Raw genomic sequence first — 20,584 nt, 5'->3', positions numbered from 1 at the left:
CAGCATTTTTCAAAATATCTTCTTTTGTGTTCAACAGAATAGACCATCTCTTTTAATTCATAAACTGCACAGTTGGGTATAAGAGATGCATGCATGCATATTCAACAGAAATAAAACTATTAGTCGACCAGCTCTCTGGAATATTCGATTCTGATTGGGCAATATCCTACATTTTAGCTGTCAGATATTCTTTTTGGCTGCAAATTATGCCTCGTATCACTCCACCATCTTCATAAAGTAAGTTCATCTCAAGTTCAAATCAGTGTTGCATGTCCAATGATTTATTTTGACAAGTGTAATAATTAATTGACAGTTTCTAATCGAGCTTTATTTTGGGATAATATGTGTTGATTGTTCCTTGCTTTAAAATGACAGAAGTAATTAACATTAATTCAGATCGTCGTATTTTAAGTTCTTAATTTTAATGTTCTGAATTAAAATACTAATGATTTATGTGTCATATTTTGAATGTATTAATCTGTGCATGAGATTTGACGGCGCATGACCTCTGTGCGTTTGACAGGGTGTGCTGATCTCCACCTGCTCGACATGCTGACCCCAGTGGAGCGGAAGAGGCAGGGATACATACATGAGCTTATTGTTACAGAGGAGAACTATGTCAATGACCTGCAGCTGGTCACTGAGGTAAAACACTGTAGACTGGGAAAGATGGACAGTCAGGAGTTTTGTCTGTGTCATATTCACTAAAGTCATGCCAGGACGCAGTGGTTCATAATTGAAACATTCAAATTCAATTTGCATATGCACTTAAAATGCTTATTAAATGGCAGCAAAGTGTGTATAGGTGAAATAACGTTTCATGCTTATTCAGAACAACACATGCTGTTATTTAATACTGGCGTTTGCATGTTTATTCTGATTTGTATTTATATAAATATGAACGAATGACTAATAATACTACATTTGATTATGTTTTATATTATTAAAAGCTTGTTGCTGACAAGTAAGTAAGTATAAAGATTTTAAATGGCAATTTATAAACTTGGTAATATTATGCAGCTGCCCTATGATCCTTAAATATACTTTCTTAATATGTCATCAAATGATTCTTGTTTTAAGTATAACCAAAATTATTATTTTTTATTAATTTTTGATTATGGAAAAAATTATCATTACTCTGTATGGTTTTGCTTGATTAGAAAAGAATAATCTAAATAAATAGGACACCACAAAAAATGTTATGCTAAAAAAACTATCTGTGACCCTTTATTAATAATTTATTAATTGTTATTTCATTTTAGGAGTATGGGGTTAAATATTCAAGTGGACATAGATGGATATTTAATGGATTTTACATGTTTAAATGGACATAATTTTGTTAAATTTTAACTTTAGATTTTTAATTTTATTGTAGGTTGTTTATTTTTGTTGTTTATGTCTGTTGTTTTTAAAGAAAAATTTACAATTTTCCATGGCAGCTGGAATTATCCGGAAGTTCTTCATAGCGCTTGACTTTTTACACATTTTTTTATGTTACAGCCTTATTCCAAAATAGATTAAATTTATTTATTTCATCAATTCTACACACAATACCCCATAATAACAATGTGATTTTTTTTTTTTAAATTGTAGCGAATTAATTGAAAATAAAAAAAAACAACTGAAAAATCACATGTACATAAGTATTGACAGCCTTTGCCGTGAAGCTCTAAATTGAGCTCAGGTACTTTCTGTTTCCACTGATCATTCTTGAGATGTTTCAGCAACTTAATTGGAGTTCACCTGTGGTAAATTCAGTTAATTAGAGATGGTTTAAAAAGGCATACACTTGTCTATACAAGGTGGCAGGGTTGACAGTGCTTGTCAAAGCACAAACCAAGCATGAAGACAAAGGAATTGCCTTTAGAACTCCGAAATAGATTTGTCTAAAAGCACAAGGCTGGGGAATGTTACAAAACAATTTCTGCTGCCCTAAAAGTTCCAATGAGCACAGTGCACTCCATTATTCGTAAGTGGAAGATGTTTGGAACCACCAGGACTCTTCCTAGAGCTGGCCGGCCAGCTGAGTGATCGGGGGAGAAACCTTAGTCAGGGAGTGATCAGTAATCCGATGGTCACTCTGTCTGAGCTCCAGCGTTCTTCAGTGGAGAGAGGAGAACCTTACATAAGGACAACCATCTGTGTAGCAGTCCACCAATCAGGCCTGTATGGTAGAGTTGCCAGACGGAAGCCAAAGGACTCTCAGACCATAAGAAACAAAATTCTCACAACAACTCAGTGAATTTCCTTAAATGGCCCAGCCAGAGTCCTGACTTAAATCCTATTGAACATCTCTTGGGAGATCTGAAAAAGGCTGTACACCGTCGCTTCCCATACAACCTGATAGAGCTTGAGAGGTACAGCAAAGAGGAATGGGCAAAAATTCCCAAAGACAGGTGTGCCAACCTTGTGGCATCCTATTCAAAAAGACTTGAGGCTGTAATTGCTGCCAAAGATGCATCAACAAAGTATTGAGCAAAGGCTGTGAATACTAATGTACATGTGATTTTTCAGGTTTTTTATTTTTAATAAATTTGCAACAATGAATTAAATTCATTTTGGAATAAGGCTATAACATAAACAAATGTGGAAAAAGTAAAGCGCTTTGAGGACTTTCCGGATGCACTGAATAGTAATGTTTTCTTGTTTTTTACGAGTCAAAAACAAAGGCTGAGGCTGTGAATACTAATGTACATGTGATTTTTCAGTTTTTTTATTTTTAATAAATTTGCAACAATTTCAAGAACTGTTTTTCACAATGTCATTATGGGGTATTGTGTGTAGAATTAGAGGAAATAAATTAATTTAATCCATTTTGGAATAAGGCTGTAACATAAAACAATGTGGAAAAAGTCAAGCGCTATGAAGACTTTCCGTATGCCTTGTATATGTATATGTACATGTGGTTAAATAATAATGATTAACCTAATGACTATTAACTATAAGGGTAACTAAACAGTATTTATGTATTCCTTTCAGACCTTCCAGAAGCCTCTGCTGGAGTCTGATTTGTTGACGGAGAAGGAGGTTGCCATGATCTTTGTCAACTGGAAAGAGCTGACCATGTGCAACATTAAACTGCTCAAGTACGCCACCTTCTGGTTCATTCACAGAAAACCCTTAGCTCACCATTAATCACCATGAAACTATACCTATGATTTTTGTGTTGTTTTTTTTCGTCATGCCAATTGCTTTACAGCAAGGGTCTTAAAAATTCCTGGAGGGCCGCAGCTCTGCATAGTTTACCACCAACTCACACCTGCTTTATAGTCTTTAGTAGTCTTGAACACCTTGTTTTGTTGGATCAGCTGTGTTTGATTAGGCTTGGAGAAAAACTGCAGAGCTGCAACCTTTCAGGAACGTAGTTCTAGACCTATGCTCTACAGTCATTAAAGTGAACGCAGATCGTCAGCGTTTCTGCCAGTAATGCGACATGTCAGCTTGTTTAATGAAATATTCACACTTCACAGTTTGATCCAACAGATGTTCAGACAACTATAAGAATAGATCAGATGTAATTTCATATAATGAGGAATACCCAGAATGCTTCTCTCTCCGTCTGTCTGCAGGGCGCTGCGGGTGAGGAAGAAGATGTCAGGTGAGCGGATGCCAGTGAAGATGATTGGTGACATCCTGACGGCTCAGCTTCCTCACATGCAGCCGTACATCCGCTTCTGCAGCTGCCAGCTCAACGGCGCCACCCTCATTCAGCAGAAAACCGACGAGGTGCCCGAATTCAAGGACTTTGTGAAGGTGAGACTACAGTACCACCAAAACAGTCAGTGGGTTGATCCAGTGCGATGGTTAAAATCTGCATGAAATCAAAATTTACAATGTTATTTTGCTAGATCTTCAGGTGAACAGTTAATACATGCAAATTAACTCACTGAAACAAAGATATCCAGAAAAAAAGCTCCGCCTCCCACTCAGTCCATTTCAGTTGTGAGTAGAGACGTGTGCAGGATTCATTTTTCTGTCCTGCCCACTCCCGCAAGAATATCTATTATTTTCTCCCGCTCTCGCCTGCAGTGTTCAAGTTTTGTCCCACTCCAGCCTGCTAAATCCCGCAGGTAAACATATAAGTAGTTTTATTTTGAATGCTTCTTCCTGCTACTCTGTTATTTGTTTCAACTGCCTGTCTAATATAAATAAAGAAAGGGAAAATAATCAAATATGTTTCCTTGTGTTTATATGTTTAATTAATTGGAATGATGAACATGGACAGGAACGAGGACCTAATCAGAAACATATGTCAGAACAGTCGGAAATAGGCTTATAAATTAGCAATCAAACTAATAAACAATTAAAGTTGCTTTTAAAGAGGTCAAAACAGAAAAGCATTTGTCCTAATACTGCTTCAGAACGTGCGTTAGCCTTTTTTGCCTTCAGCAATATCCAAACATTCAACATAAGTTATCCTTATTTCTCAATAAATAAGTTCAGTATTTAGCTAAATAAATAAAAATAAACTTAATTAATTGATATAATGTAGGCTTACTTAATGTGTTCAAGCAGGACACAGTAGCTGTCATTCATTCACTGATGAAGGCTTCAGATTAATGTAGATAAATAGCAGAGTGTTTGTTTTTAGTTAATTAATTTTCAGATATTTCCACAGATGCGCATCTGTTATAAAACGTTCGCAGGACTTTAATTTGGATAACTTTGCGGATATTTTAAAGTGTTCGTAGAAAACATGCATAGTTTGTGAATCAAGGGACGTGCAACTCTGATACAGTACGAGTCGCAGGCGTGGGGCACGAGCGGGCTGGTTGTTATTATAATCGTTGTTACCTTTGTTTTTGCTTGACTGCTTGCTTTATACAACTGAGTTGACGCAGAGTTAGGAAATTTAAGCCACAGTTATGTCTGTAATTAACAGTGAGGCTGTTTTTGCAGTCCAAATGAGCTTGTTCAATCACAGAAATTTATTATGACATATTTAAAAATGAAATCAAATAATTATAGTATAATATTTAAGTTCATTTTAAGCTACCACCTGCAGGATCGCCGAGGCCCACTAGTGGACTAGTTGAGAATCCCTGATCTATAATAATGATAGCTGAAGGTAATGGGTTCTCTGCTGAGAACAAATCTCAAGGGATTTAATTTTTGTCCACTGCATGGACTTTTTTTGTCTACATCTTCATCAAAATGCTTTTTGATCACACTACGTTTTATCAAAATAGTCTTTATACAGCAAACACATACATTATAAACATTCATACAAAATTGTTGTAATACTAGCCATGTATCATTGTTTTCAAATACTTGTTTTCACAGTGTCATACGAAGACAGCCTTATTTAAAATAAATGTACTCCCATGGTCTTCAAAGGCTTCTGCAGGATAGATCTCAAATGTCTCAAGTTGCTATTTTATTTATTTATTTATTTATTTATTTATGAATTTTCTACATGTTTTACAGAGGTTAGCGATGGACCCTCGCTGTAAGGGAATGCCCCTGTCCAGTTTCCTTCTCAAACCCATGCAGAGAGTCACCCGATACCCCCTCATCATCAAAAACGTACGTACAGTACATGAACACAATCATGCTAATCAACTGTTTCAAAACATCAAAACAAAAGTACTTAATCACAATCCAAACTATTATCTGTCCACACAGTGTATGGCAACTGACCCAGTTCATAAGACCTGTGGAGATCTTCCGGTTTATGGAATATCTCCATTGATTTCTATGTCATAATGGTGCATTGCATTGGCTTGCCAGCACCAGTGCAGTTCTACGGTTGCAATACACAACAGATATTGTCCTAAAATATGACATTATGCTCTCCAGGAGCCTCAAAATTAAAGTATTGGCTCTATAAGCAACATATTGCCAGACTGAAACCGATTTCAAGCAATATGGTTTGAAAAGGATTTAAAATTTGTGAATTATTAGCCTCTCTATATATTTTTCCCCAATTTCTGTTTAACAGGGTGATATTTTTAACTCATAACTAATAGTTTTCATAACTCATTTCTAATAACTGATTTATTTTTGCCATGATGACAGTAAATAATATTTGTCTAGATATTTTTTTTTAGCTTAAAGTGACATTTAAAGGCTTAATTAGGTAAACTAGGCAAGTTGGGGTAATTAGGCACATCCTTGTATGACAATGTTTTGTTTTGTAGACAATAAAAAAAATTATTTAGTTTGAGGGGGCTTATAATATTGATCTTAAAATGGTTTTAAAATAATTAAAAACTGCTTTTATTCTAGCCGAACTAAAACAAATAAGACTTTCTCCAGGAGAAAAAATATTATAGGAAATACTATGAAAAATTCCTTACTCTGTTAAACATCATTTGGAAAATATTTTAAAAAGAAAAAATATTCACAGGAGGGCTAATAATTCTGACTTCAACTGTATCTATATTTTTTCCATTTACACTTGATCAATATGATTTGATTCCAGTCAGATATGCAATTAAACCGGATTTGGAAGGCAAATAAGGGGACCATTGTTTCATTGTTTCTTCTCTCCTCGTGCACAGATTTTAGAGAACACTCCAGAAAGCCACCCAGACCACAGTCACCTGCGTCTGGCTCTGGAGAAAGCAGAAGAGCTGTGCTCGCAGGTCAATGAAGGTGTACGAGAGAAAGAAAACTCCGACCGGCTGGAATGGATACAGGCACATGTGCAGTGTGAGGGACTGTCAGAGGTACTGGACACAAATCTGCTGCAGAAACACACTCTACTGTATATACAGACAATCACTAAATAACAGAATTTCACTAGATTGTTTTTAATTGAGTTTTGTTATTAAAGTACCCTTCTGCATAAAGGTTTCCACTCTGCAAGAGTTTTAAAGAAAATAAAAGAAATTTAAAATCGCCAAAGATGCACTTATGGCCCATTTCCGCTGACTGGTACGGTACGGTACGAGTCGGTACGGGTCACCTTCATCAGGCTTACATTTCCGCTGCCTAAAGGGTACTAAGGGTTTCAGTTGGCGTCATTCTCGCTCAAGGAAATCTTGTTCAAAATGAAGCTGTACAGGTCGTTCACATATCATATGAGAAACACCTCTCACAAAACAGATGCTTCATACACATAAATACTTGTGTATAAATGTTTGTTACTAACTTTTCTATGAACATGAGTTGATTATAGCTGCAGATCAATGACGAAATAGCCTACTGTTACGTATGCGATCATATAAAACGAATAAACAAATGCAACATATATGAACACATACAGAACCTTACAGCTTCCGATGTTACCAAGTACAGAAAAACAACACACAACACAGGTTCAAAAACAATACAAAACATAGCCCACAGTCAGTGCAAACCTCTCATATGTGTCTTTAACCTTATTTCTGAGATGCAATGCTGAATTTTCAGTGTCGCGCGATCATACAGAAATCATTCTGATGCTGATTTGATGCTTAAGAAACTTTTCATATTATTAATGAATAATATATTTTAGTTCTGCTGCTTCATTTGTTTTGAGGAATTCATCATACATCCATATAAGGAACTTTAATCAAAATAAATGTTTTAAGCCTGGTTTATACTCGACGTGTTCGCTTGAGTGCTCGCGGCGAATGTGCCGTCATCACTTTTAAAAGATTTTGTTTGAAACAGTAGGACTGTACAGACACTTTTATGATCCGTGATCATAGGGATAACCAATGTTGGACATAAGTTTTTAACATAAGAATAAAACAGAAACTAGCCAGACAAAAATGTGTGAATTGTGGAGGGGGCTAAATCAAACAAATCTGTATTTTTTTTAGTTTGTGTAACTTTTTAGTGTAGTTTTTGCTTTTATTCTTGCCATGATAAAAAATATATATTTGTAGAGCAGCAAATGTTCTGTTGTGATTATTATTTTAATAAACTTCAATAGGTAAAACTGTCTGAGATATGCACAAAAGCAAGTGATACATCAAAGTTTGATTAAAAAAAATCTTGAATGGTTATAAAAATCCTTATAATCATTAAAATAATATATAAAAACAATAAAAATAATTTGTTTAAAAATCTTGAATGAAATTAATGATATGACGTAGTTCCGGAAACTTCCTACTTCTCTGTTTATCTGTCTGACTCTACGGTCATTTTCTTCTGATCGCCCCTTGTCGATTTAAAGAATATCACAATGACGAACGCGGCAAGTACAAAAGGCTCATCACAGAAGGTGCACGATACGGCACCAGGCGAAAGTATAAATCAGGCTTTCCCTTAGGCAATCCCTCTCAGATTTTATTACAATGAACTTTTTTTTCTTCTTTCTTTCTTTACAGCAACTTGTGTTCAACTCTGTAACAAACTGTCTGGGCCCTCGGAAGTTCCTGCACAGTGGAAAACTCTACAAAGCCAAGAGCAACAAAGAGCTTTACGGCTTCCTTTTTAACGACTTCCTGCTCCTCACACAGATAATCAAACCTCTGGGCTCATCCGGGACAGACAAGGTCTTCAGTGCGAAATCCCATCTGCAGTATCGCATGTACAAAACGGTGAGATGTACTTAAAAATCTAAATTATTCATTTTGGATGCAAGAATGTATATTTTGATTCAGAGAGGAAGAAAATGCGAACGAATTGTGTTTCCTGCTGATGGATTGGAACAATTCATGTCTTGTAATACTGTAACTCTGACTAATATGCATCAATAAAACAGAGTTAAACTAAAAATCTGAATTATTTGCAATTATCTTTTGATCTTTAAAGTTTCTTTTACCTGCCTCATTGATGTCTACAGCCCATCTTTCTCAATGAGGTGCTAGTGAAGCTGCCTACTGACCCCTCGGGAGATGAACCCATTTTTCACATATCTCACATCGACAGAGTCTACACTATACGGGCTGAGAGCATCAACGAAAGGTATGTACTAGTTATATGTTTAATTATGTTTTTTAAAGTATTTTATGCCTAATAGGGCTGAATTTGTTTATAGAAATTGTAATGTTGTGAAATATTGCTATGACAAGCCATTATAGATAAACATTATAATCTCAAAAACGTGCTTATGAAAAGATCTTATGTACTAGAAATGATTCATTAGCTAATATTGCATACTAGTTCTTTATCAGATACTGTTATTATTCATTCAAATTTTTGTTCTCTACTGTGGTCATTCTAGCTAGTTAAACCATAAGATAAATAAAGTAAATAAGTTAAAAAGCAAAATAACTGACTACCACGATAAGAAATGAAACTAGAATAATAACAAAATATAATAGTTTTTCTAATCAATAAGTACTAGTGCCTAATGATTAATTACTAGTGTCTCTTAAATAGTCCCTACTAGTACGTATCTTATAACAACCTATATTATATATTTGTTATAAATTAAGACAGCGCTTCACACAGGTTTGAAATGTACTTGCGATGCTTACCTTTTACCCATGGCACATAAATAGTCAACTACATATGACAAACAAAAAAATAATGTAATTTGTAACAATATATTTATTTATTATGACACTGTTATAAACTGTTTCTTTTCAATGGGTTAGTTCAATTTCAGGTTGCTTTATTGGCCTGAGATTTTGTATAGGCCTGCCCTAGCATTTTAGATATGTATAAAATATGTAATATATTAGCATCATCATATTAATCAAATATACAGCAAATGAGAAACAAACATCTCTAACAAATTATAATAATTACAAGAATAAAAGTTTAAATTATTCAAATAAGGCAAATGAGTTGATTAACCATTTCTAATTGTGTAGAATTGTTTTGCAGACAGTTTAGATGTCATTGCGTCCTCTTAGAGTATAAAGTGTATCCGTAAATTATTCATAGCGCTTCACTTTTTCCACATTTTTTTATGTTACAGCTTTTATTTTACACATAATACCCCATAATGACAAAGTGAAAAAAAAGTTTTTTGAAATTGTTGCAAATTTATTACACATAAAACCCCGAAAAATCACATGTACAGAAGTATCCACAGCCTTTGCCGTGAAGCTCTAAATTGAGCTCAGATACACTCTGTTTCCACTGATCATTTTTGAGATGTTTAAATTTAATTGGAGTTCACCTGTGGTAAAATCAGTTGATTGGACATGATTTGAAAAGGCATACATACACCTGTTTATATAAGGTCCCTGGGTTGACACAAACCAAGCATGAAGACAAAGGAATTGTCTGTAGACCTCCGAGACAGGATTTTTTCAAGGCACAAGGCTCGGGAAGCTTACAGAATAATTTCTGCTGCTCTGAATATTTCAATGAGCACAGTGGCCTCCATCATCCGTAAGTGGAAGATGTTTAGAACCACCAGGACTCTTTCCTGCTTCAGAGCGCTCTAGAGCTCAGACTGGGGCGACGGTTCATCTTCCAGCAGGACAATGACCCAAAGCACACCGCCAAAATATCAATGGAGTGGCTTCAAAACAACTCAGTGAATGTCCTTGATTGGCCCAGCCACAGCCCAGACCTAAATGCTATTGAACATCTCTGAAGAGATCTGAAAATGGCTGTACACTGTCGCTTCCCATCCAAGCTGATAAAGCTTAAGACGTACAGCAAAGAGGAATGGGCAAAATTCCTAAAAACAGGTGTGCCAAGCTTGTGGCATCATTTTCAATAAGACTTCAGGCTGTAATTGCTGCCAAAGGTGCATCAACAAAGTATTGAGCAAAGGCTGTGAATACTAATGTACATGTGATTTTTCAGTTTTTTTATTTTTAATAAATTTGCATCAATGAATTAAATTCATTTTGGAATAAGGCTATAACATAAACAAATGTGGAAAAAGTAAAGCGCTTGGAGGACTTTCCGGATGCACTGAATAGTAATGTTTTCTTGTTTTTTACGAGTCGTTTAGATTAAGAAATGAATTATTTTAATGTTTCTTTCGCTCTCACAGCTGTGCATATGCAGTTGTTACGCATACAACTAACAACATCTTTAGAAATCGAAAGCTTAATCCCGGACAATTTAGAAGATTTAGAAACCCCGGCTGGAAGCATTAAATCTCAAAAAGACGCATCTTTCTGGGTCTCTGAAATAATTTGATCAAAAATAAAGGCAAATTTGTAATATTGTGTAATAATGTAAAGTAATCATTGTCAGCATCATTCATTCTAATAAGCTCTTATAAATACTGTAAAACACACATATGTTGACTCTGTTCTTCTGTTTCATCTCGTGATCCCTGCAGGACAGCTTGGGTGCAGAAAATCAAAGCTGCCTCTGAGCTCTTCATCGAAACCGAAAAGAGGAAGAGAGAAAAAGCCTACTTGGGTCAGTCAACTTTTCCTTCCATGCACTCATAGGCGTTAATTACCTTGTAAGTGTTTTCTAAGCACTGGTGTTATGTTTGCAGTGAGGTCTCAGAGGGCCACTGGCATCGGGCGGCTAATGGTCAACATTGTTGAAGGCATCGAACTGAAGCCCTGCCGCTCAAATGGTAAACAATGAATACTCTATAATGCAATTTGAAGTGCTTTACTAGATTTCATATTAAGAGGCTCTTGAAAGCTCGATTCTGATTGGCTGATAAACATTCTAGGGCAGGGAAGGGCAAACTCTGTCCTGGAGGGCTGTTGTTCAGCATAGTTTTGTTCCAACGCTAATTAAACACACTTAAACATGCTAATTGGTGTGTTCAAGATCACAAGAAAGCTATAGGCAGGTGTGTTTGATTAAAGTTGGCCCTCCAGGACTGAGTTTGCCCATCTCTGTTCTAGGTTGTGTATTTTAATGATTATTATTATATATATTTTCCAAATAAATGCACAGCTAAAGTAGTTCCAGGCAGGTGTTGACAATTTTAGGGACTGTTTACATATTGCGTCTTCTGTGCACCTAAGTTCGTTATTTCAAATGGAGATGCGCAGCAAGCTGTTCAAATAGAGAGCCAATCTGTTTCAATATGCATGTGATGCAACACGCTTGCTTTTTCCAGGCTACAGCGCAGCAGGTTATACCTCAAGCACACCGCATGTTATGTGACAATAAACCAACCAATCAGATTGACATGTTGTATGTAACACACATTTCAGTAATAATGATTAAGCTAATTACTTCAGACAAATGCAGAGCTCCAAAACACTGCCATATTTTTTCTTTTCTTTGGTTATAAAGCTTGTATTAGAGCTACAGCAAGAGTTTGTCAATGATGGTTTCTTGGAGAGTGCAGCTTTTCCTGAGTGCAGTGACATTTTGCGTTTTCCACTTGGTTTTAGACTTGATATCTGAACACCCCATTAGAGTTCCAAACTAATTCAGTTATTTCAAAGTACTTTACCGTCTAAAGCCTTATACATCTGCATGAAGTGATTGGTGTACCTGCATGTAGCCAACTCTATTGTGATCATTTATACTTCTATGTTTTATCTGTGTTGCTCTGCAATAACGCTTCCGAAATGCTAGTAGTCAGTGAGTTTCTGTTACAATTTCGCTGTTTTTTTTTTTTTGTTTTGTTTTTTGTTATATGCTATTGTAGAAGTGGCTCAAACTCACACTCCTTAAAGGAAGAAAGAGGCAGGAATCAACAAATGTTCAACAACTTTGATCATAAAATAAACACAAAACAAAAGTTTACATCCAGAGCTCCTCCACAGGAATCAAAAAACAGTAAACATTCTCACCACCAGCCTCATTCCACCACTGCAGCTCTCTGCCCCGCCCACACTCCTCATCGATACCAGTTCAACCAATCACAGATCTTCTATTACACATCATTGTGACATATAGTTAAATTTTCTGAGAGGTGCACCTCAGGATCCATGTCAGGATATGGTAAAATCAATGCAACTGTGTAAAGGCTACACCAGATCACCCTCATGAATAGGGTTGGGTACCGAACAAATGCACTGGAACGAATCAGCATATAAATTTCGATGCAATAATTTTGGTGCCACTGGTGCTGCGACAAGGACGTAAGAAGCATCAAGGGGTACAACATAGGTACATAATAATGCAATTCAATTCAAATATATTAAATATGAATTGATGTATTCTTTATACTTATATTAAATATTTAATTAAAATGATTAAAATATTTTTTGTCAAATAAAAGGTTCATTTTTTTCTGTCATTTTGTGGCTCAAAAGTGTCGGTTTTGGCACCGTTTTGGCACCTGTACTTTTTTAAAATAATTGTTTTAGCACCAGTATCGAAAAAACCCTAAAGGATATCTAACCCTTCTCATGAACTCAACAGAGAAGTATGATTTTTCCTTAAAACAGCCAAAGATCGAATCGGATCAAATAAGGGTTTGGATGAGATGTGTAGGAAACTAGTTGTCTCAAAATACAACATCTGAACTTCTGAACGATGCCGTTAGGTGTGGTAATCATTGTATAAGCTGAATCGATTGAGTTATTAGAATATAATGCACACTTGAGATTATAACAGCTTCTCTGCATCACCGTCTCAGGTGTACAATCGTTTTCTCCTTATATAAGCACGCAGATACTATAGATCACCTGATGTGTGTCCGGTGTCTGTGCAGGTAAGAGTAACCCGTACTGTGAGGTGACGATGGGCTCTCAGTGTCACGTCACCAAGACCCTTCAGGACACTCTGAACCCCAAGTGGAACTCAAACTGCCAGTTCTTCATCAAAGACCTGGAGCAGGACGTGCTGTGTGTCACTGTGTTTGAGAGGGATCAGTTCTCCCCGGACGGTCAGTAAACTCCAACATAAATCTAAATGAATTAAATAAAATAACAAATAAAAAATGTGCAATTTATTTAAAAAGGAAAAAAAAAGTGGTGTTTTGCAATATTGCACTGTTTACTGTATTTCTGGATTTTAAATGAATGCAGCTTTAAACAACAACAATAAAATTGAAAATTATACTTGTATTTTTCATTCTCAATATCATTTCTCGTTATTTTCCCCTTCTTGTTAGATTTCTTGGGCAGGACGGAGATTCGGCTGGCCGACATCAAGAAGGACCAGGGCTCGAAGGGTCCCATCACCAAGCGTCTGCTTTTACACGAAGTCCCGACGGGAGAGATTGTGGTGCGACTGGACCTGCAGCTCTTCGATGAATCCTGAGCGCATTATTTAACCTGACCTTTTCGACCCCACAGATACCACATCCCTCATTCCTCCGTGGTGAAGCCCACTAGCCTAATGTGACAATCCCCCAGCGTCATAAATCCCAGTGCGTGAATGTGTGTGTATCCGCACAAGCGTCTGTGAGTCCGCTAAATGCTGTAACAGTCTTACCGAGTGATCCTGACTGGATTTTTTATTGTCCATTTTAAGACAAGTCGAGTGTGTGTGCGCAAATGAAAACAGGACGTGCTGTAGAGCCATGTGTGATGGATGCTGCAAGTCTTAAAGAGTCGTTTTAATGAGCTCTAATGAACAGTAGTGCCATTTGACACAATATTCTTAAAGCTCTTGATTTTAGAATATACAGAATTATTCTAGAACAGGGGTGTCCAAGCTCTGTCCTGCTTAGTTTAGCTTCCTTTAACACACCTGCCTAGAAGTTTCTAGTACACCTAGAAAGAGCTTGATTAGCTGGTTCAGGTGTGTTTAATTGGGGTTGAAACTAAAATATGCAGGACACCGGCCCTCCAGGACCGAGTTTGGACACCCCTGTTCTAGAATAATGACACGTTCCAAATCATGTGCCATTTCGGTGAATGGGTGAATCTCATTGAAATCTACTACTGTCAATCCAATCGTATACCTGTGAGATTATTTAATTATTTATGCTTCATGGTAGTCTGCTCGCTTGTAATTTATATTGATTCATATTTTTTAAAGATGTAATTTATTAAACCTACAGTAATATGAGATGATTATCCTGAAAGCAGGCCTCGTTTTTATTTAATGCAAATATTAAACAGGTTTTCGTGAGATTCACCTTTATTATCGCCGTTCCATCATTTTATTCCATATCTTCAGTTCCTAACACTAAAAACCCAGGTTTTGCTGGCAAACCTCTGTTGTGTCGATCAATATTCATCTATTTTTACTGAAAGACACCGTCGATGGGATGTAGATGTTTTTGAGGGCCCATTAAATGTGAGCAAGTCTCAAGAAATGGCCGCAAACGCTCCATGAAAAGACAGTTTATATATATATATATATATATATATATATATATATATATATATATATATATATATATATATACGCAAAAGTGAACGAGGAAAGGAACAATGCTCTGTTTGTTTATGTCTTTGCTACTTTTATTTATTGTAGAAATTGAGACCCATCTCAGAGGCCGACAGAAATACCACATCAGGAGCGTTTACCTGTAGGATGTCAAATATACAGCGGGGGAAATAAGTATTGAACGTCACCAATTTTTTCAAGAAAAAATTCTTAAGGTGTTCATTGACTTGAAGTTTTCCCCAGACTAAAGAAATCCATATATAGAAAGAAAACAAATTTATTTAGTTTACAAATTAAGGTATGCGTAATGAAATTAGATGACTTGGGGGGAGGGAAGTATTGAACACATGAAGAAGGGAAGGTGTAGAATAGCAGTGAAAGCCCAGACAGCAGCTGAAATCTCACTGTAGTTCTTCAGAAACCTACTGCTCTTTGTCATTGTAAATTAATATTCGCTGCTTCAGTCCAACATCTCAAATCAAATCAGGCCTTTATTTGTCACATACACTTTTGTATAGTGAATTTGAACCCCCATGGTTCACAATTGTACACAAACATCACAATTTTCAGGGGAAGACAGGTCACAGGAGGTAGCATTTAGAAAAACGGAAGTAAGATACATTTCAGGAGAGGGACTCCCTCTCACCCTGCTCTTGAATTAGGGCAATGTGAGACCAGGGAGAAAAAAAAGCCCAGTAATCCGCACATAAACACACAGTTAAGACATAACATTGCCACAGGGGATGGGAACAGGGGGTGTGGATATAGTCCGATGAGGGCGGGCAGCCATCTGGTTCTGCAGCCATGGGGCGCTGGTCACAGACCCACATACCCCCTCCAGTGGGTGAAAGCACACAAAGGCGTGGGATGAGGGGATAGGTAGGTAGTGATTGTCTATTTATAGCTGTGTATGTGTGTGTGTGTGTAAGCCTGTAGAGTCCAACAGGTGTCCTTGACAGGGAGCAGGAATTTCAGAGCGTCTCCTTATCTTGCTATCCGGGAGAAGTTGTTTTTCTCCAGCCGAGGCCGTCTGGCAGGAAAAACCAGGCCGAAAGACTAGAAAAATTACTTCAACTTTAGGTCAGTATCTGCCAATTTCACAGATATTTAACGTCTACGTCACCAATGACTTTTATGTTTGTATTGTGTGGGTTCTTACCAAAATCCAATTCAATTCCATGTCAACGGCTCCTATAGAAATATTCTCAGGAAAAAACATGACCTGTTCAATACTTAATTTCCCCGCTGTATCTCTGAAATGTCCCATCATAACTAGTTTTAGCAATAATTCATGCGGATGTTGGTCTTCAGTTCTCCCCTGATGTAGTTTTATAGTGGTACACCACAAAGTCAACTATTTAATTAATATATAGTACTATTTTTAAGTTTGATGCCGCATTACTAATGAGTTCACGTCTTGTTTTGGACTATTTATTCTTTGATTTTTATTATTCTTATCGTGCTGTTGTTAGGCATTAGTGATCAACACTGTAGCTTTGTCATATTTGTACAAAATAAGAGATATTTTGTGTTTTTTATTTGCAAAAAAAAATGGGATATGGTGGTGTAAAGGTTTGGAAAGCACGTTAAAACGATCTTAAATGAGCAAAAGGGATCAATCTTTACCCAAATGTGCTGCAAACATCCAGATATCTTCTCAACCACGTTCCTGAAAGACCACCAGCAATGCATGTCTTCTTTCCACTCATTACAGCTCTTTTAGTCTCTGCTACTAAGCTGATGATCTGAATCAGGTGTGTTGGGTTAAGGAGAAATGGGCTGTGTCTGAAATCGCATACTTCCGCTCTGTATAGTACTCTAAAAACAGTGTATGAATCGAGTAGTGTGTCAAAATTCGTAGAATTCGAAGAACAGTATGCGAGAAGTACCCGGATGACTTACTATTTCCGGCGCGACTCTGAAGTGCGCATCGGATGTTTGCAAATTCGTGAATGGGAGTGAAGCGACACAACTGATTTGGGTAGGTCACATGATCATCACGAATGGCAGATGTACTGTAGTACGTTCGAGTTCCTTTCGTACTACTCACATTCATACTGTGGATAACGTACTTTTCTAACGGCTGAGTAGTACATTTATATTATAATGCAGTACCTACTGAGTAGTAGGTGATTTTCGGACTCAGCCATGGAAAATGCGCAGAGCTGGTGGTCCTCCAGGAGCGTGGTTGAGAAACACTGCTCTAGAAAGAGCCCGCTGTTTTTACATACATGATGAAATGTGCTGTGTTTTGTTTTATTTTAAATGTGTTCGGCTTTGATTATCACACTACTGAGCCAGAGAAAGGTGGCGTTTTCATTTGGACTGTAGCGAGGGATCAGTTTTGTTACATTTTAATGTGTGTGTGTGTGTGTGTGTTTTCCTGTCTAGATGCAATACACACATTAATAATCCACTGCTGTGCTAGTGAGATGCCGGAGTGATCAAGGAAAAACAGTTCATGTGGGGCCAGCAAGTTATTCCACTTGGTTTTTCTATGTGTGGGTGCGTGTGCGTGTGCGTGTGCGTGTGTGTGTGTGTGTGTGTGTGTGTGTGTGTGTGTGTGTGTGTGTGTGAGAGAGAGTGATTCTTAGTGCTTTTTGCTGGGTCATTTTCCCCAAACCTCATCTAAAGAACATTTTAGACAATGCAAAGGGGTCATGGTCGCACATCTTTACTTTTACCTGTCTCCTGACCGCCGTTCCCTCATCTCTAATCATGCACTCTGTACGTTTCAGACCAGAGGGTTTGCCCCCATCCCCCCACCCGTCTTTATTATTTTTTAATGAGCAAAAGTCCCATTGATCAAACAGTAATATATGTGTCTATGTTTAAAATTTTGAATGGAGTATAATATATTACAAATGGAGAAGTAAATATGTTGATGACAGCGTATTGTTATCAATGTAGAAGCAGTGTGTTGTCTTAATGTTGCGATTAAAACTCAATTGGACCAAGGGGTTTTGTCCATTTTTTTTTTTATTACAACTGTTGGTTGTTTCATTAATTTATTTATTTTTCTTCGCCTTAGTCTCTTATTTATCAAGGGGCGCCACAGCGGAATGAACCGCCAACTTATCCAGCATATGTTTTACACAGGGGATGCCCTTCCAGCATACTAGTCATGCTCTGGTAGGGAAACATTACAACACCTGTTGAGCAGCTGTCCAAAGGCCCTGGTGGAAGGGCCCATTGGCGGCATGACCAAGTACTGAAGGCGGTGGCAGAAAGCGTTTGCGATGCCATCATCTCTAGTAGGTACCATCTTGCCCCAAAAAGGAGGATTGACTTTGTGAAAGCTGGGGAAGACAAGGTTGGGTCTTCTCCACTCAGCCCCTGCCTGGAACTTCCAAGTCAACCTGGTGAAGAAGTTAAAGTTCCCACAGCACATAGTTACATCACTCCAACCAGACATAATTATTATTTCTGAAGCAACAAGACAGTTGATTTTGCTTGAACTCGCAGCGCCCTGGGAAGAGTTAAAGGAAGAGGCAAGTGAAAGGAAACCCTCAAAGAACCAGGAGCTACAGTAGAGAAGTGCCAGGATGGGGGCTGGAAGACCCACTGTGAGCCAATAAAATTGGGCTGTTGAGGGTTTGCAGAGTGTGCACTCTGTAAAGTTTTCAACCAACTAGACCAAGTAATGGCTGTTAAGAAGGGGGCCATTAAGTCTGTTGTTGAAGCTGCAGAGAAAGCCACAAGATGGCTATGAATAAAGAGGACTGATCCATGAGCGATTGCTACTGGGACGCAAGCAGGGATCTATCAACCGCAGTTGGGTCAACTGGGTGAGGGTGTCGGATTTTGAAAGAACTGAAACACCTACTGACCCCAGGATACACCACTGACGATGTGTCCCAGTGCATCTAGATCAGTGTTTCTCAACCACGTTCTGGAGGACCACCAACACTGCATGTTTAGGATGTCTAGTTTTGTCTGTGAAACCCATTACAGGTCTTTCAGTCTTCGCTAATGAGCTGATGATCTGAATCAGGTGTGTTTGGTCAAGAGGCATGGAAAATGTGCAGAGCTGGTGGGTCTCCAGGAATGTGGTTGAGAAACACTGCTCTAGATTTGTCTTGGACACATATTTTACATATTTTTACAAGTCAACATTTCACAGTTTTGACTCTTTCTCAAGGAATTGCAAGTTTGTATCTCAATTTTTTTTACAACTTTTTTCCACGTTTTCTCAATTTAAAATGAGAATTGCAAGAAATATGCAAAAAACTTCCAACGGAAAAATAATTCATAATTATGGAGATGAAATAATCAGAATCATAAGATATACACTTAGACTCCAAGCTTTTCCAATTCTGAGTATACATCTCACAATTCTGATGTTTATCTTATGAAACTGTGACTTTAGTGTCTTTGACAAGTCTTCGCATTGATCTCGTGGGCCAGCCTGATCCCCCATCGGTGTCCTGCTCACATCTGCAGTTCTTCACGATGGACGTCCAGCATTCTCCAGCCTCTGGCACTTAGAGTGCAGCTCTGCACAAGAAGTTTTTCCAGAAGAGAAATGGTTGTGCCCAACTAAGCCTGGTATCTCTCGAGGTTTTTTCTTTCACTTTCGTAAATTGGTGGAAGTTTTGTTTCTTGCCATTGGCTTGCTTGGTTTTGGGACTTGTGGAGATGCTCATCGATGGATTTGCTCCTCAGTGTTTGGACTTTCAGCAGTGAAATTTAACCACACCACACTGAACTGAACTAAACTGAACATCAACTCTGACAACTGGACTGACACAGTTTTAATTTAACACCTCTATGTTAAGCTGCGTTGACAATCTACATTGTAAAAGCGCTACAGAAATAAAGATGAATTGAATATAACTTTTACACTTGCAGACTTTTCTGGAAAATTACTGGTCAATTGCAATAATTTTATAATTATAGGTCATTTAAAAAATTACTTTAAAACTAATTTAGGCAATTTTCTGAAATGAAAAGTCGATCCATTAATTTTTCAGATTTTAGTGTGTGATGGGGGCTGTTTTATCAAAAGATATTAAACCACAATTTTAAGATCTGTAATTTAGGATCACAGCTTAACTGTGAATGCCACAAATGTATGAGTCAAAGTTCTTGGGGAAAGCCAGACCCTTTCTCACAATCCCGATGTTATTTTCTCAGAAATACAACTTACATTTGACACTTTTAGTTAAAATTGTTAAATGCAAGTTTATATCTTGCAGCCCTGCAGAAAAAATGCTACAAACCGTCACTTGTTACCCATTAATACCAGTACATTCTAATGGGTTCAGTGTTTTTTTCGGATGCACTCTCGAAGTAGGAAATTTGGTTACCTTAAAAGCCAGTTCACCCAATAATATTTTATTCTGTGGTCATTTACTCATTGTTTACTCATCACAGACTTGTGTGACTTTATTCTGATGAAAGGAAGATATTGTGAAGAACGTTGAAACCAGTAACCATTGACTTCCATAGTAGTACTTCTATTCTTCAAGGTATCTTCTTTTGTGTTGAACGGAAGAAAAATTAAACTCATAATGGTTTTGGAACC

General features: G+C 37.3%; 1 protein-coding gene and 1 long non-coding RNA gene across 6 annotated transcripts in view; both read left to right on the top strand.

Moving 5' to 3' along the window:
- The window catches only part of itsn1 (intersectin 1 (SH3 domain protein)), a 90,162-nt gene extending 75,169 nt beyond the window's left edge, over nucleotides 1-14,993 (top strand). For 4 of the 5 annotated variants that reach the window (XM_087235259.1, XM_087235258.1, XM_087235257.1 and 1 more), the window contains 11 exons: nucleotides 524-645; nucleotides 2,980-3,086; nucleotides 3,570-3,753; nucleotides 5,428-5,526; nucleotides 6,504-6,671; nucleotides 8,262-8,474; nucleotides 8,720-8,841; nucleotides 11,132-11,214; nucleotides 11,297-11,380; nucleotides 13,430-13,603; nucleotides 13,832-14,993. In XM_087235259.1, the coding sequence (XP_087091385.1) occupies nucleotides 524-645; nucleotides 2,980-3,086; nucleotides 3,570-3,753; nucleotides 5,428-5,526; nucleotides 6,504-6,671; nucleotides 8,262-8,474; nucleotides 8,720-8,841; nucleotides 11,132-11,214; nucleotides 11,297-11,380; nucleotides 13,430-13,603; nucleotides 13,832-13,980 (1,505 nt within the window). In that variant the 3' untranslated portion in view covers nucleotides 13,981-14,993. The remainder of the gene's footprint in view (nucleotides 1-523; nucleotides 646-2,979; nucleotides 3,087-3,569; nucleotides 3,754-5,427; nucleotides 5,527-6,503; nucleotides 6,672-8,261; nucleotides 8,475-8,719; nucleotides 8,842-11,131; nucleotides 11,215-11,296; nucleotides 11,381-13,429; nucleotides 13,604-13,831) is intronic. The other variant, NM_207182.1, reaches the window with a different exon arrangement.
- Nucleotides 14,994-15,105: 112 nt separating this feature from the next.
- On the top strand, nucleotides 15,106-18,014 carry LOC147847006 (uncharacterized). Its single transcript, XR_015476983.1, has 2 exons — nucleotides 15,106-16,618; nucleotides 17,221-18,014. It is a non-coding gene; the product is annotated as an uncharacterized LOC147847006 (long non-coding RNA).
- The last annotated feature ends 2,570 nt before the right edge of the window (nucleotides 18,015-20,584 follow it).

Source organism: Danio rerio, chromosome 1, assembly GCF_052040795.2.
Source record: "Danio rerio strain M-AB ecotype USA chromosome 1, GRCz13ab, whole genome shotgun sequence".
Taxonomy (NCBI): Eukaryota; Metazoa; Chordata; class Actinopteri; order Cypriniformes; family Danionidae; genus Danio; species Danio rerio.
Note: the sequence above shows the minus strand (reverse complement) of the source record. Positions and strands in the feature narration are given on the sequence as shown.